Source organism: Nansenia antarctica (assembly GCF_963989245.1).
Source record: "Nansenia antarctica genome assembly, chromosome: 7".
Lineage (NCBI taxonomy): Eukaryota > Metazoa > Chordata > Actinopteri > Argentiniformes > Microstomatidae > Nansenia > Nansenia antarctica.
In genome coordinates, this window is record NC_137677.1 from 31,116,010 (window position 1) to 31,133,326 (window position 17,317).

Here is a 17,317-nt window from a genome sequence, read left to right on the forward strand (position 1 = left end):
GACAGCCCCCCAGATATCGAGGTCAAAGCGCCAATCAACAACATGTTGTTTTTGTAACTTAGTACTGACCTGCCTATGATGTTTGTCCTGGCGGTATTAAGGAACATTCATGTGTGCAGACCTCTCATACCACTTTCCTATGGAGTTATCAGCCATGTACATTTCATTGGATGTGTGTGACTACCTTCTCACTGAGTTATAAGCTGTCACATGGTAATCTTGTCTTTGTGTCTTTTCTCATTACAGTATGCCTGGTATTTCGCCATGGAGGCTACCTTTGACTTCAGCATTGTAAGTATTAAGAAAACAAGAACCCATTATATCAATATGCTATAAGACTTTGAATGCAAATTGAGTAACTGCTCTTTCTTTAGGATGACATGTCTCTCCTGATAAGGTGGTGGTGTATTGTCCTGGTGGAAAACCTTGGGCTGGAAGGGTATGCTGCAGTGCTACAAAAATAATAATTGTATTTGTACATTTATTATCAAGAGGACTTTGGGGTAACACCTGGCCCTACAATTCAACCTTCCGGTGAAGATAATGTGTGTTAATTTCAGATTTGGAAGGAAGTTTGCTCACTTTAGTGAGGAAGGAAGAGCGACCCTTCACGACAGTGTCCCACCTGTATTTAGGACCTATTCAAGTGTTAAAAGGAGTCATGCAAGCAACACCATGGTCAGTGCATCTCTCACTAAGTATCTATGACCGTGTGCCTGTTTCTGAATGGGCTACTGCTCCTAAAACACATACTCCATGCAACTTTATGGCACATGCAATATGTTTAGTGGTACTGTGTCATTCTGAATCCAGCCTGGATCTCTTTTTGAAGTAGTTAACCCTTTCATGTAAAACATACGGGAAATAATGGTGGACTCTGTACAGATGCCACTGGACACTGACGAGGACCACACGTACTTCAAGAGGCCTTACAGCTTTCCTCCTAAAGAATTGGTTAGTGTGAATGAAGTTTATTGCATACAAACATACTATCCACCATTCACAGCTGTACACATAGTCATGCTTATGTGTGTATCCATTTAGGAAAGTGATGTTACCATGGACAAAGATGTCAGAAGCCTGGAAAGTGAAACCACACTTTCTATCAGGACACTTGAGGTAAGTAAGGAAGTGCAAATGATCAAGGAAAGAAAGTGACTCATTCAGTACTTAACTGCACCTTTTCATTGTAACATGGTTAAGCACTGTATTATTATTTTAGGAAAGGGCTCAACAAGCCCCAACACCAATGAAGAGTGACCAATGACTTGTTAGTGGATTTCATCACTCAGGACAAAGGCTTACTGCAACATCTTGAAGTGAGTTTGCAACTGAAATGTGCAAGTGACACATTTAAGCATAATATAAATAATGAAAGTGAAATGTTTTATATTTGTGTAGTGATTGTACATTTACATAGAGCATCCTCCCAACAAACTATATATTTGCAGGCAATCATGGCAGGACAAGTCAAGTCTCTTTGGGCAAAAAAGAAGGCCACAGGCGTCATCTTCTTTGACGATGATGACCAAATGGACAGACTAGTTAACTTCCTCTCAGGAGTGTTAAAAAAAACACAGACAACATTGGCTGATCCGGTGGCATTCGTCATTGATGTGCTTCTGCCAGAGGTGACAATTCACTGACACTTTTTATTTATTTATAGACTACACATTTCATATTATAACATATGTCACACTTTAACTCATGGTCAATATCCAGTAGGATCTTATAATGCCATTTGCTCATATCAGGTCTTGCTTAGTTGTCACCTGCAACATGGCACAACCTTCTTAGATGTCTACATTTTACTATAACTGGTTAACGTGTGGCTTTAATCACTTCATGACACAGGCAACAGTCCACGCCATTGCAGCTGTAAACTGTGTTTCCAATGAGAAAGCCATGGAAATGTATACATGTGGACCACAGTATGACTTGAGGTAAGCTGGAAACATGAGGAGAGTGCTAATACAATTTCCATGACAGTTTGCAACCACTGATGAATGTGAGTTTCTTAAATTAATTATTAATCACTTCTTTATAACATTTTGTCTCAACAGTGAGAAGCAGCTGTCTCACCATTATATGGTCGAAAATGTGAGCGAAGAACAGAAAAGGAAGCTGAAAGACCATAGAGACAATGTTGAAAGAGCACTTGTGCTAAAGTGCAATCAGCAATGATGTCTTGATTGAAGCGCATTGAGTCGCATCTTGTGAGATGCGCTATACAAATAAAGCTTGAATTGATTTGATCCCTTGTACACTTTTTTGGGGCATTTGTGTTGCAACACACCTGTACATTCTGCACTCTACCCTGTTAGGCCCTTATTTTACTCTAGACAGAAGGGTTGTAACACTAATTCCATTTGGTATACCTCATAAACTTTCTTGCATTTCTGGTGTTTGCATTTTACATATTCTAAATATATGCTATCTACATGTCGCACTGGATGGGGTTATTGCTGTTGACTCATCAGAAAGTAAAGACTAATTCACAGAGTGTATGAAGATTCCAGTAAGGGTTTTGTGAAGGAGCCCTAGTGCTGTTGACTCATCAGAAATAGAATGTTTTATTTAGCTCATCAGTGTGCACTCAGCACCATGGACACCTCCAGCCCAGCACCTTGCACCACGGTTCCTGCCCTGCTCCATGGATTACAACGATGATCGCCTGACCCTTGCCTGACTCCACCAAGTCCTTTGCCTGACCCCTCAAACCTGTTTGACCTAATAAAGTCCCACACCTGGGGTCATTGACATTCTTTTATTTATATACAGTTAGGTCTGGAAGTATTTGGACACTGACACAATTTCCATAATTTTGTCTCTGTATGCCACCACAAAGGATTTGAAATGAAACAATCAAGATGTAATTGAAGTGCATACTTTAAGCTTTAATTCAAGGGGTTGAACAAAAATATTGTATGAAACATTTAGGAATTGCAACCATTTTTATACACAGTCTCAAAAGTAATTGGACAAATTAACAATCATACAGTACAGGCCAAAAGTTTGGACACACCTTCTCATTCAATGCGTTTCCTTTATTTTCATGACTATTTGGTACATTGTAGATTCTCACTGAAGGCATCAAAACTATGAATGAACACATAGGAATTATAATAAATAATAATAATTCATTACATTTATATAGCGCTTTTCCGAGGCTCAAAGACACTGACAATACAGGAGATACGGAAAACACAAAAACAACAAGCAACAATTATGTATTTAACAATAAAGTGTGAAATAACTCAGAAAAATATGTCATATATTTTAGATTCCTCAAAGTAGCCACCCTTTGCTTTGTTGTTGTTAATAAAATATATAATAATAATATTTAATATAATATGTGTTAATAATAATATGTTATTATATATATATTTAATATTATTATTATATATTTTATTAACAACAACAAAAATATATTTTATTAACAACAAAAAAGCAAAGGGTGGCTACTTTGAGGAATCTAAAATATAAGACATATTTAGAGTTATTTCACACTTTTTTGTTAAGTACATCATTCCACATGTGTTCATTCATAGTTTTGATGCCTTCAGTGAGAATCTACAATGTAAATAGTCATGGAAATAAAGGAAACACATTGAATGAGAAGGTGTGTCCAAACTTTTGGCCTGTACTGTAAGTAAAATGTTTGCCTGCCTGAAGTCTGGAACACATGGACATCACCAAATGCTGGGTTTCCTCCTTTGTGATGCTTTGTCAGGCCTTTACTGCAGCAGTCTTCAGTTGTTGTTTGTTCGTGGGTCTTTCTGCCTTTAGTTTTGTCTTCAGCAAGTGAAATGCATGCTTGATTGGGTTGAGATCAGGTGATTGACTCTGGCCATTGCAGAATATTCCACTTCTTTGCCTTAAAAAAGTCCTGGGTTGCTTACACACTATATTTTGGGTCATTGTCCATCTGTATTGTGAAGCACCATCCAATCAACTTTGCTGAATTTGTCTGAATCTGAGCAGACAGAATATCCCTAAACACTTCAGAATTCATCTGTCTGCTTCTGTCTTCACATCATCAATAAACACTAGTGACCCAGTGCCATTGGAAGCCATGCATGTCCATGTCATCACACTCACCAGTGCATTCTTTTTTTCTCAGAATGTACCAAACAGTTCATTTGGCCAGTATTAATGTTCCCACTATCTCTCTGATGGATTTTTGTTTTGTTTTTACAGCCTAAGGATGGCCTGTTTCAGTTGCATTGAGAGCTCTGTTGACTGCATGTTGTGCGTATACAGCAACAGCCTCCAAATGCAAATGCCACACTTGGAATCAACTCAGACCTTTTACCTGCTTAATTGATAAAGAAATAATGAAGGAATAAATAGCCCACACTGGCCCATGAAACAGCTTTTGAGTCAATTGTCTAATTACTTTTGGTTATTATATATGAGCTATAATTCATAAACCCTTCCTTCAATTTGGATGTGAATACCCTTAACCTAAAGCTGAGAGTCTGCACTTTAAGCCCAGTAAATTCTGTTGGAAATCTCATATAAGATACGTTAGATCCAAAGTATCAAGGAGTATTGCAGTATTGTGCAGGGCAAAACATATTCTGGAACAGAGGATGTTGTATACTCTATATTGTTGTCTTGTCTTACCCTATTTGAGTTACTGTGTGGAGATATGGGGAAATGAATATAAAAGCACTTTAAACCCATTGATTACACTACAGAAAAAAGCTATGAGGATTGTACATGAGGTCGGATATCGTGATCACACTAATAACTTGTTCCTAATCTCAAAAATATGAAGAAAATATGAAGGAAAGCAGAAATATTGCTCTATTGCTCTATTTTAAAAAAGGTTTAAATTATTTTTAATGAAAAAGTATTAGAACGGATGATACTGAAATATATGTATTAATTAATTGGATTATATAATGTAAGCATAATTGTTAAGTATAAACAGGGGTAGGACAGGCTTCTTCCTACTCCTTTTCGAACAATTGATAGGACTGTACTCTACATATTAGTTTTTTTCCGTAGTTTCCACCGTAGTAAGGCGATTCATGGTTTCACCGTAGTTTCCACCGTAGTAAGGCGATGACGTAGTCTATGCAAATATGCAGGCGCGGTATGATGACGTATGGTACATCACATTTCCGGGTGATGGATTTGATATCCGCAGCTGGACCCTTCTCGTAGTTTCCACCGTAGTAAGGCGATGACGTAGTCTATGCAAATATGCAGGCGCGGTATGATGACGTATGATCCATCACGTTTCCGGGTGATGGATTTGATGTCTGCAGCTGGATATACTTGGGCAGCTGGACCCTTCTCAAGTCTCGCGTTGAGAACGAGGAAGTCTCGCGTTGAGAACGAGGAAGTCTCGCGTTGAGAACGAGCAGCCTCTGTCGCCTGATCCTGTCTGCTGCAGCAGGTCGCTAACACAGGAGGATGCTAACACACTTGTAGCTTTGTGGGAGTTACTACGACGTCCAAAGACATGTGAAACACAACGTTTTACATTGATTATCCCCCCCCCAAAAAAACATGCCTGGGTTGAGAGCAGCCGGGGTGGTGGCTGGGCTGGCCCTGGCCGGAGGAGCAGCAGCATATGTGATCTGGACCTATGTGACCCAGGAGACACCTCACACTAAACCACCTCAACCACCTCAACCAGAGAACCACCCTGACCCAGAGAACCACCCTGACCCAGAGAACAACCCTGACCCAGAGGTTAAACAGCCCCTCCTGGAAGCACATGTCTCTGGGACAACAGAGGTATCTATAGTAGTGTTATTCTGGGACAACAGAGGTATCTATAGTAGTGTTATTCTGGGACAACAGAGGTATCTATAGTAGTGTTATTCTGGGACAACAGAGGTATCTATAGTAGTGTTATTCTAGTAACAGAGGTATCTATAGTAGTGTTATTCTGGGACAACAGAGGTATCTATAGTAGTGTTATTCTAGTAACAGAGGTATCTATTGTAGTGTTATTCTGGGACAACAGAGGTATCTATAGTAGTGTTATTCTAGTAACAGAGGTATCTATAGTAGTGTTATTCTAGGACAACAGAGGTATCTATAGTAGTGTTATTCTGGGACAACAGAGGTATCTATAGTAGTGTTATTCTAGTAACAGAGGTATCTATAGTAGTGTTATCCTGGGACAACAGAGGTATATAGTAGTGTTATTCTAGCAACAGAGGTATCTATAGTAGTGTTATTCTAGTAACAGAGGTATCTATAGTAGTGTTATTCTAGTAACAGAGGTATCTATAGTAGTGTTATTCTAGGACAACAGAGGTATCTATAGTAGTGTTATTCTAGTAACAGAGGTATCTATAGTAGTGTTATTCTAGTAACAGAGGTATCTATAGTAGTGTTATTCTAGGACAACAGAGGTATCTATAGTAGTGTTATTCTAGTAACAGAGGTATCTATAGTAGTGTTATTCTGGGACAACAGAGGTATCTATAGTAGTGTTATTCTAGTAACAGAGGTATCTATAGTAGTGTTATTCTAGTAACAGAGGTATCTATAGTAGTGTTATTCTAGGACAACAGAGGTATCTATACTATAGTAGTGTTATTCTAGGACAACAGAGGTATCTATAGTAGTGTTATTCTAGTAACAGAGGTATCTATAGTAGTGTTATTCTAGTAACAGAGGTATCTATAGTAGTGTTATTCTAGCAACAGAGGTATCTATAGTAGTGTTATTCTGGGACAACAGAGGTATCTATAGTAGTGTTATTCTGGGACAACAGAGGTATCTATAGTAGTGTTATTCTAGTAACAGAGGTATCTATAGTAGTGTTATTCTAGTAACAGAGGTATCTATAGTAGTGTTATTCTGGGACAACAGAGGTATCTATAGTAGTGTACGTGTTATTCTAGTAACAGAGGTATCTATAGTAGTGTTATTCTAGGACAACAGAGGTATCTATAGTAGTGTTATTCTGGGACAACAGAGGTATCTATAGTAGTGTTATTCTAGGACAACAGAGGTATCTATAGTAGTGTTATTCTAGGACAACAGAGGTATCTATAGTAGTGTTATTCTGGGACAACAGAGGTATCTATAGTAGTGTTATTCTGGGACAACAGAGGTATCTATAGTAGTGTTATTCTAGTAACAGAGGTATCTATAGTAGTGTTATTCTGGGACAACAGAGGTATCTATAGTAGTGTTATTCTAGTAACAGAGGTATCTATAGTAGTGTTATTCTAGTAACAGAGGTATCTATAGTAGTGTTATTCTGGGACAACAGAGGTATCTATAGTAGTGTTATTCTAGCAACAGATGTATCTATAGTAGTGTTATTCTAGTAACAGAGGTATCTATAGTAGTGTTATTCTAGTAACAGAGGTATCTATAGTAGTGTTATTCTAGGACAACAGAGGTATCTATAGTAGTGTTATTCTAGTAACAGAGGTATCTATAGTAGTGTTATTCTAGTAACAGAGGTATCTATAGTAGTGTTATTCTAGGACAACAGAGGTATCTATAGTAGTGTTATTCTGGGACAACAGAGGTATCTATAGTAGTGTTATTCTGGGACAACAGAGGTATCTATAGTAGTGTTATTCTGGGACAACAGAGGTATCTATAGTAGTGTTATTCTGGGACAACATAGGTATCTATAGTAGTGTTATTAGGGACAACAGAGGTATCTATAGTAGTGTTATTCTAGCAACAGAGGTATCTATAGTAGTGTTATTCTAGTAACAGAGGTATCTATAGTAGTGTTATTCTAGTAACAGAGGTATCTATAGTAGTGTTATTCTAGGACAACAGAGGTATCTATAGTAGTGTTATTCTAGTAACAGAGGTATCTATAGTAGTGTTATTCTAGTAACAGAGGTATCTATAGTAGTGTTATTCTAGGACAACAGAGGTATCTATAGTAGTGTTATTCTAGGACAACAGAGGTATCTATAGTAGTGTTATTCTAGTAACAGAGGTATCTATAGTAGTGTTATTCTAGTAACAGAGGTATCTATAGTAGTGTTATTCTAGCAACAGAGGTATCTATAGTAGTGTTATTCTGGGACAACAGAGGTATCTATAGTAGTGTTATTCTAGTAACAGAGGTATCTATAGTAGTGTTATTCTGGGACAACAGAGGTATCTATAGTAGTGTTATTCTAGTAACAGGGGTATCTATAGTAGTGTTATTCTAGTAACAGAGGTATCTATAGTAGTGTTATTCTGGGACAACAGAGGTATCTATAGTAGTGTTATTCTAGCAACAGAGGTATCTATAGTAGTGTTATTCTAGGACAACAGAGGTATCTATAGTCAGGGGTGCACATAACTGGTGCGCCAGTGCGCATGCGTCGCCAAAATGCATGCTGCGCGGAAGATCAGCGGCATGAACGCGCTCTTGCGCACCAACAGCTGGGAGCGCTGGGAGAGGAATTTACTTCCTCAAAATCCACCTGCTGACTGCTGACTGCTGCATCACTGCAAGCCCCGTAACGCCATCACAACGACCACGGCGACTCCCCTCACGAAAACATTCGGAAAGTATCGTAACTTGTACTTTCATTCCGCGTATCGCACGGTTATCACGCCGACACGTGACAATTCAGTCCCGAACGACTAGTCGCTAAAAGGAAAAACAACACCAAGGAACTTCACGTTTCTATTCTCTGAAGCTTTCAAACGTTCAGACGTTTGTTTTACAGCTTCATTATCGCACCTAGACCCCTGACCCAGGGAATATGGTTGGGAATTCTATTAGAAAGAAAAAAAAAGACTTTGTTGCACAATCAAAATAATGAGCTATTTAAAGTGATGGCCTACAACATCCTCTACCATGGTTGAAATTGAGGACAGTGATAACTTACAGCAGTCAAGAGAGCAGTGATGATGATGATTAAGCTTGTAGCATAAATAAATGCTTAGGCTGTAACTTTTTGTTGAAAAGTTGATTTCAGTGTTTACAGAACAGAGCAGTGCTTAAAGAGATGTCAGTTGATTTCATTGTGTTTAAAGAACAGACATTCAGTTAGTGCTTAAAGAGATGTCAGTTGATTTCATTGTGTTTAAAGGAGTCTGACAGACTTTCATGCTTAAAGAGCAGTCATTTGATTTTGCATTTGTTTCTTTTGTTTTGCACACAATAATTTGTTCGTTCATCTTTATTTATGAATAAATGTCGTTTTGCTAATATAAGTTATCCATGTATCCTTTTTTTATCCATCCTGTTGGACGGGTCGTGACTCGCGAGCTCGGGGAGCACCAAGCAGCATCCCTAGGTGCTCCTCTGAGCACTGGCCCCAAAAAGTTATGTGCACCCCTGTCTATAGTAGTGTTATTCTAGGACAACAGAGGTATCTATAGTATTTCCGGACTATAAGTCGCACCCGAGTATAAGTCGCAGCAGGCCAAAAATGGGCCATGAAGAGGAAAAAACCACATATAAGTCGCACTGGACTATAAGTCGCATGGTTCAAGGGAACGGGCTTGGCGGAATCAGCGGGGAAAGAAGACCCTGTTGAGCTTGACTCTAGTCTGGCACTGTGAAGAGACATGAGAGGATTTGTAAGCCCAGGAAGGACATAATTCACGTTGAAACTTCTTCTGAAAGGTTAAGGAATACTTGTATTATCGAGTGTAAAGTCCGCTAGCTAGCGCGGGGCTAACAACATGGCGTCGCGGAGGAAAAATGAAACTTTGAACAGCCTCTAAAAGGTAATAAATGACTTTAATATCGTTTCTAACGTCCATAACATTGTGTATAAGGTCCATAACATCATGTTTAATGTCCACATTGTCGGGTTTAATGTCCACATTGTCGAGTATAATGGCTATTCTATCGCGTATGAAGCGCTACCGGAAGTAGCAAAATGCTACTCGCGGGTACAACATTGCAACGTTAAACAGCCTCTGGAAGGAATAAATGACTTTAATATCGTTTCTAACGTCCATAACATTGTGTATAAGGTCCATAACATCATGTTTAATGTCCACATTGTCGTGTTTAATGTCCACATTGTCGAGTATAATGGCTATTCTATCGCGTATGAAGCGCTACCGGAAGTAGCAAAATGCTACTCGCGGGTACAACATTGCAACGTTAAACAGCCTCTGGAAGGAATAAATGACTTTAATATCGTTTCTAACGTCCATAACATTGTGTATAAGGTCCATAACATCATGTTTAATGTCCACATTGTCGTGTTTAATGTCCACATTGTCAAGTATAATGGCTATTCTATCGTGTATGAGGCGCTAGCGGATTTACTCCTTGGTTCATGTCAGTCAGAGATTACCGTATGTCAGTTCATGTCAGTCAGAGATTATGAATTATTGATATATAAGTCGCACCTGACTATAAGTCGCAGGACCAGCCAAAGTATGAAAAAAACCGCGACTTATAGTCCGGAAAATACGGTAGTGTTATTCTGGGACAACAGAGGTATCTATAGTAGTGTTATTCTGGGACAACAGAGGTATCTATAGTAGTGTTATTCTAGTAACAGAGGTATCTATAGTAGTGTTATTCTGGGACAACAGAGGTATCTATAGTAGTGTTATTCTAGTAACAGAGGTATCTATAGTAGTGTTATTCTAGTAACAGAGGTATCTATAGTAGTGTTATTCTAGTAACAGAGGTATCTATAGTAGTGTTATTCTAGTAACAGAGGTACCTATAGTAGTGTTATTCTAGGACAACAGAGGTATCTATAGTAGTGTTATTCTGGGACAACAGAGGTATCTATAGTAGTGTTATTCTAGTAACAGAGGTATCTATAGTAGTGTTATTCTAGGACAACAGAGGTATCTATAGTAGTGTTATTCTAGTAACAGAGGTATCTATAGTAGTGTTATTCTAGTAACAGAGGTATCTATAGTAGTGTTATTCTAGGACAATAGAGGTATCTATAGTAGTGTTATTCTGGGACAACAGAGGTATCTATAGTAGTGTTATTCTGGGACAACAGAGGTATCTATAGTAGTGTTATTCTGGGACAACAGCGGTATCTATAGTAGTGTTATTCTGGGACAACATAGGTATCTATAGTAGTGTTATTAGGGACAACAGAGGTATCTATAGTAGTGTTATTCTAGCAACAGAGGTATCTATAGTAGTGTTATTCTAGTAACAGAGGTATCTATAGTAGTGTTATTCTAGTAACAGAGGTATCTATAGTAGTGTTATTCTAGGACAACAGAGGTATCTATAGTAGTGTTATTCTAGTAACAGAGGTATCTATAGTAGTGTTATTCTAGTAACAGAGGTATCTATAGTAGTGTTATTCTAGGACAACAGAGGTATCTATAGTAGTGTTATTCTAGGACAACAGAGGTATCTATAGTAGTGTTATTCTAGTAACAGAGGTATCTATAGTAGTGTTATTCTAGTAACAGAGGTATCTATAGTAGTGTTATTCTAGCAACAGAGGTATCTATAGTAGTGTTATTCTGGGACAACAGAGGTATCTATAGTAGTGTTATTCTAGTAACAGAGGTATCTATAGTAGTGTTATTCTGGGACAACAGAGGTATCTATAGTAGTGTTATTCTGGGACAACAGAGGTATCTATAGTAGTGTTATTCTAGTAACAGAGGTATCTATAGTAGTGTTATTCTAGTAACAGAGGTATCTATAGTAGTGTTATTCTGGGACAACAGAGGTATCTATAGTAGTGTACGTGTTATTCTAGTAACAGAGGTATCTATAGTAGTGTTATTCTAGGACAACAGAGGTATCTATAGTAGTGTTATTCTGGGACAACAGAGGTATCTATAGTAGTGTTATTCTAGGACAACAGAGGTATCTATAGTAGTGTTATTCTAGGACAACAGAGGTATCTATAGTAGTGTTATTCTGGGACAACAGAGGTATCTATAGTAGTGTTATTCTGGGACAACAGAGGTATCTATAGTAGTGTTATTCTAGTAACAGAGGTATCTATAGTAGTGTTATTCTAGTAACAGAGGTATCTATAGTAGTGTTATTCTGGGACAACAGAGGTATCTATAGTAGTGTTATTCTAGTAACAGAGGTATCTATAGTAGTGTTATTCTAGTAACAGAGGTATCTATAGTAGTGTTATTCTAGTAACAGAGGTATCTATAGTAGTGTTATTCTGGGACAACAGAGGTATCTATAGTAGTGTTATTCTGGGACAACAGGGGTATCTATAGTAGTGTTATTCTAGGACAACAGAGGTATCTATAGTAGTGTTATTCTAGGACAACAGAGGTATCTATAGTAGTGTTATTCTAGTAACAGAGGTATCTATAGTAGTGTTATTCTAGTAACAGAGGTATCTATAGTAGTGTTATTCTAGCAACAGAGGTATCTATAGTAGTGTTATTCTGGGACAACAGAGGTATCTATAGTAGTGTTATTCTAGTAACAGAGGTATCTATAGTAGTGTTATTCTGGGACAACAGAGGTATCTATAGTACCGTAGTGTTATTCTGGGACAACAGGTATCTATAGTAGTGTTATTCTAGTAACAGAGGTATCTATAGTAGTGTTATTCTAGTAACAGAGGTATCTATAGTAGTGTTATTCTGGGACAACAGAGGTATCTATAGTAGTGTACTTAGGGATGCTCCGATTTATCGGCCACCGATTTAAATCGGCCGATTTCACTCCAAATGACTCGATCGGTGATCGGCAAAAATGGCCGATCGCAAAAAACGATTTTTTTTTCTTTTTTTTCTTTCTGATAACTGAACAGAAAACATAGGAGGACGTAACAGTATGTAAACCATGAAGGCCACGTTTATGATGTATTTTATACAGCCATATCGACTGACTTGGGCTTCAGGCCCTAACTGGGTGATAGGCCAGACCTTTACTATGCCATACAAATGGGTCTGCGTTTGCTTGGTGCCTAATGGATCAAAACTTTTGTCTAAAAAGCAAAAAATATGTAGGCTATCCAGTCAGTAGGCCTACAGTTATGTATTTTTAAAAAAATCGGTATCGGTATCGGTTGATCTTGAGGAAAAAAATCGGTGATCGGTATCGGCCCCAAAAATCCAGATCGGAGCATCCCTATACGTGTTATTCTAGTGACAGAGGTATCTATAGTAGTGTTATTCTATGACAACAGAGGTATCTATAGTAGTGTTATTCTGGGACAACAGAGGTATCTATAGTAGTGTTATTCTAGGACAACAGAGGTATCTATAGTAGTGTTATTCTAGGACAACAGAGGTATCTATAGTAGTGTTATTCTGGGACAACAGAGGTATCTATAGTAGTGTTATTCTGGGACAACAGAGGTATCTATAGTAGTGTTATTCTAGTAACAGAGGTATCTATAGTAGTGTTATTCTGGGACAACAGAGGTATCTATAGTAGTGTTATTCTAGTAACAGAGGTATCTATAGTAGTGTTATTCTAGTAACAGAGGTATCTATAGTAGTGTTATTCTGGGACAACAGAGGTATCTATAGTAGTGTTATTCTAGTAACAGAGGTATCTATAGTAGTGTTATTCTAGTAACAGAGGTATCTATAGTAGTGTTATTCTAGTAACAGAGGTATCTATAGTAGTGTTATTCTGGGACAACAGAGGTATCTATAGTAGTGTTATTCTGGGACAACAGAGGTATCTATAGTAGTGTTATTCTAGTAACAGAGGTATCTATAGTAGTGTTATTCTAGTAACAGAGGTATCTATAGTAGTGTTATTCTGGGACAACAGAGGTATCTATAGTAGTGTTATTCTGGGACAACAGAGGTATCTATAGTAGTGTTATTCTAGTAACAGAGGTATCTATAGTAGTGTTATTCTAGTAACAGAGGTATCTATAGTATTGTTATTCTAGTAACAGAGGTATCTATAGTAGTGTTATTCTAGTAACAGAGGTATCTATAGTAGTGTTATTCTAGTAACAGAGGTATCTATAGTAGTGTTATTCTGGGACAACAGAGGTATCTATAGTAGTGTTATTCTGGGACAACAGAGGTATCTATAGTAGTGTTATTCTGGGACAACAGAGGTATCTATAGTAGTGTTATTCTAGGACAACAGAGGTATCTATAGTAGTGTTATTCTAGGACAACAGAGGTATCTATAGTAGTGTTATTCTGGGACAACAGAGATATCTATAGTTAGGGATGCTCCGATCTGGATTTTTGGGGCCGATACCGATCACCGATTTTTTTCCTCAAGATCAACCGATACCGATACCGATTTTTTTTTAAAATACATAACTGTAGGCCTACTGACTGGATAGCCTACATATTTTTTGCTTTTTAGACAAAAGTTTTGATCCATTAGGCACCAAGCAAACGCAGACCCATTTTTATGGCATAGTAAAGGTCTGGCCTATCACCCAGTTAGGGCCTGAAGCCCAAGTCAGTCGATATGGCTGTATAAAAGACATCATAAACGTGGCCTTCATGGTTTACATACTGTTACGTCCTCCTATGTTTTCTGTTCAGTTATCTGTCTTCCCCAGGAAAAAAAATAAAATAAGGATCGGTTTTTGCGATCGGCCATTTTTGCCGATCACCGATCAAGTCATTTGGAGTGAAATCGGACGATTTAAATCGGTGGCCGATAAATCGGAGCATCCCTATCTATAGTAGTGTTATTCTAGGACAACAGAGGTATCTATAGTAGTGTTATTCTAGGACAACAGAGGTATCTATAGTAGTGTTATTCTAGTAACAGAGGTATCTATAGTAGTGTTATTCTAGTAACAGAGGTATCTATAGTAGTGTTATTCTAGGACAACAGAGGTATCTATAGTAGTGTTATTCTAGGACAACAGAGGTATCTATAGTAGTGTTATTCTAGTAACAGAGGTATCTATAGTAGTGTTATTCTAGTAACAGAGGTATCTATAGTAGTGTTATTCTAGCAACAGAGGTATCTATAGTACAGTAGTGTTATTCTGGGACAACAGAGGTATCTATAGTAGTGTTATTCTAGTAACAGAGGTATCTATAGTAGTGTTATTCTGGGACAACAGAGGTATCTATAGTAGTGTTATTCTAGTAACAGAGGTATCTATAGTAGTGTTATTCTAGTAACAGAGGTATCTATAGTAGTGTTATTCTGGGACAACAGAGGTATCTATAGTAGTGTTATTCTAGCAACAGAGGTATCTATAGTAGTGTTATTCTAGTAACAGAGGTATCTATAGTAGTGTTATTCTAGTAACAGAGGTATCTATAGTAGTGTTATTCTAGGACAACAGAGGTATCTATAGTAGTGTTATTCTAGTAACAGAGGTATCTATAGTAGTGTTATTCTGGGACAACAGAGGTATCTATAGTAGTGTTATTCTGGGACAACAGAGGTATCTATAGTAGTGTTATTCTGGGACAACAGAGGTATCTATAGTAGTGTTATTCTAGGACAACAGAGGTATCTATAGTAGTGTTATTCTAGTAACAGAGGTATCTATAGTAGTGTTATTCTAGGACAACAGAGGTATCTATAGTAGTGTTATTCTAGGACAACAGAGGTATCTATAGTAGTGTTATTCTAGTAACAGAGGTATCTATAGTAGTGTTATTCTGGGACAACAGAGGTATCTATAGTAGTGTTATTCTGGGACAACAGAGGTATCTATAGTAGTGTTATTCTAGGACAACAGAGGTATCTATAGTAGTGTTATTCTGGGACAACAGAGGTATCTATAGTAGTGTTATTCTGGGACAACAGAGGTATCTATAGTAGTGTTATTCTAGTAACAGAGGTATCTATAGTAGTGTTATTCTAGTATGATTATGAACCTGTCGGTTTTCTAGAGGCACACCGACTGACCTGACAGCGACATGTGTTTGTGGTTGCTATTGGAAATGGCCTGTAGTCACCTTCATGAAAAACAACGACAAGGAACTAGAGAATGAATGTGTATAAAAGTAGTTAACAAACAAACCAAACCATCCATAAACAACACGACCGTGACTAAACCGGGAACCTGGCCTAGTAGTGTGGAATCATCAAGACAACATAGGCTACTGTCTATAACTAATAATAATAATGATAATAATAATAATAATAATAATAATAATAATAATAATAACCACCTTTATTTGTATAGCGCTTTTCCTGCAAACGTTGCAGCTCAAAGTGCTTTAATCATTATATAATCATCATTTAATCATTTAGTCATTTAAAGGCAATATTAAAAAGATGGGTATTTAGTCTTGACTTGAACATATGTGCTGAGGTTGCATCCCTAATGTAAACTGACAGTGAGACACAATCTGGGTGCATAAAATGAGAATGCAGCCTCACCAGATCTCTTCTTTTGTACATGTGGTACACAGAGAAAACCAGCGTCAGAAGACCTGAGAGTTCTATTGGGCTGATATGCTAGCAGAAGACCTGAGAGCTCTATTGGGCTGATATGCTAGCAGAAGACCTGCGAGCTCTATTGGGCTGATATGCTAGCAGAGGACCTGAGAGCTCTATTGGGCTGATATGCTAGCAGAAGACTAATAACTAGACGAGTTTGACATGTCAGTGTTGCCAGACTGGTAATAACACACTGCTGCAGCAGAGAGGTCAGATATGAGGGCTGACCAGAGGTGGAGCCACAGAGAGGTCAGATATGAGGGCTGACCAGAGGTGGAGCCACAGAGAGGTCAGATATTAGGGCTGACCAGAGGTGGAGCCACAGAGAGGTCAGATATTAGGGCTGACCAGAGGTGGAGCCACAGAGAGGTCAGATATGAGGGCTGACCAGAGGTGGAGCCACAGAGAGGTCAGATATTAGGGCTGACCAGAGGTGGCGCCACAGGCCCACAAGTCAGTTTTCGGTCCAGAAACGGGCCCAGAGCTTTTCCTGATTATGTAAACGACCAGGTAAAATTCTGGGCCCTAGGATGGTCCAATACCCTGACACAGTGAAACCAGCCTGTAGTTATTCTGTCTCTGCGTTCTGAGTATGAATTAAAGCCTTGTTTCATCAACGTCGATCTGTTTTGATTTGAGTCGTTATTCAAAATCGTTTTGATTGAAAAGCTCCTAAACAACGTCGGACATTTTAAATGGAATTTAATTTATCTATTTAAAAAGAAAATGCTAAGTGAATGCGAGGAGGTGAGGAAGGTTACTAAAACTGTCTGCTATAGCTAACTATTCTGCTGTCTGCTATAGCTAACTATTCTGCTGTCTGCTATAGCTAACTATTCTGCTGTCTGCTATAGCTAACTATTCTGCTGATGCTCCAGTGAAGGGTTTGTGTGACTATACACTGGTTGATGGATGGATGGATGGATGGATGGATGGATGGATGGATGGATGGATGGATGCATTTCATGTTCTCCCTCTAACACTGTCTGTCAAATCAGGATCCAACCCTGTTACGAAACTACCAAGGCCAAAGCCCTCTCACCCTGC

The 17,317-nt window shown here is 38.2% G+C and overlaps 1 protein-coding gene across 1 annotated transcript in view; it reads left to right on the plus strand.

The window, feature by feature from the left end:
* Positions 1-5,434: 5,434 nt before the first annotated feature.
* arl9 (ADP-ribosylation factor-like 9) overlaps positions 5,435-17,317 on the plus strand; it is a 14,618-nt gene continuing 2,735 nt past the window's right edge. The window contains exon 1 of the mRNA XM_080536167.1: positions 5,435-5,754. Within this exon, the coding sequence (XP_080392293.1) occupies positions 5,524-5,754 (231 nt within the window). The 5' untranslated portion in view covers positions 5,435-5,523. The remainder of the gene's footprint in view (positions 5,755-17,317) is intronic.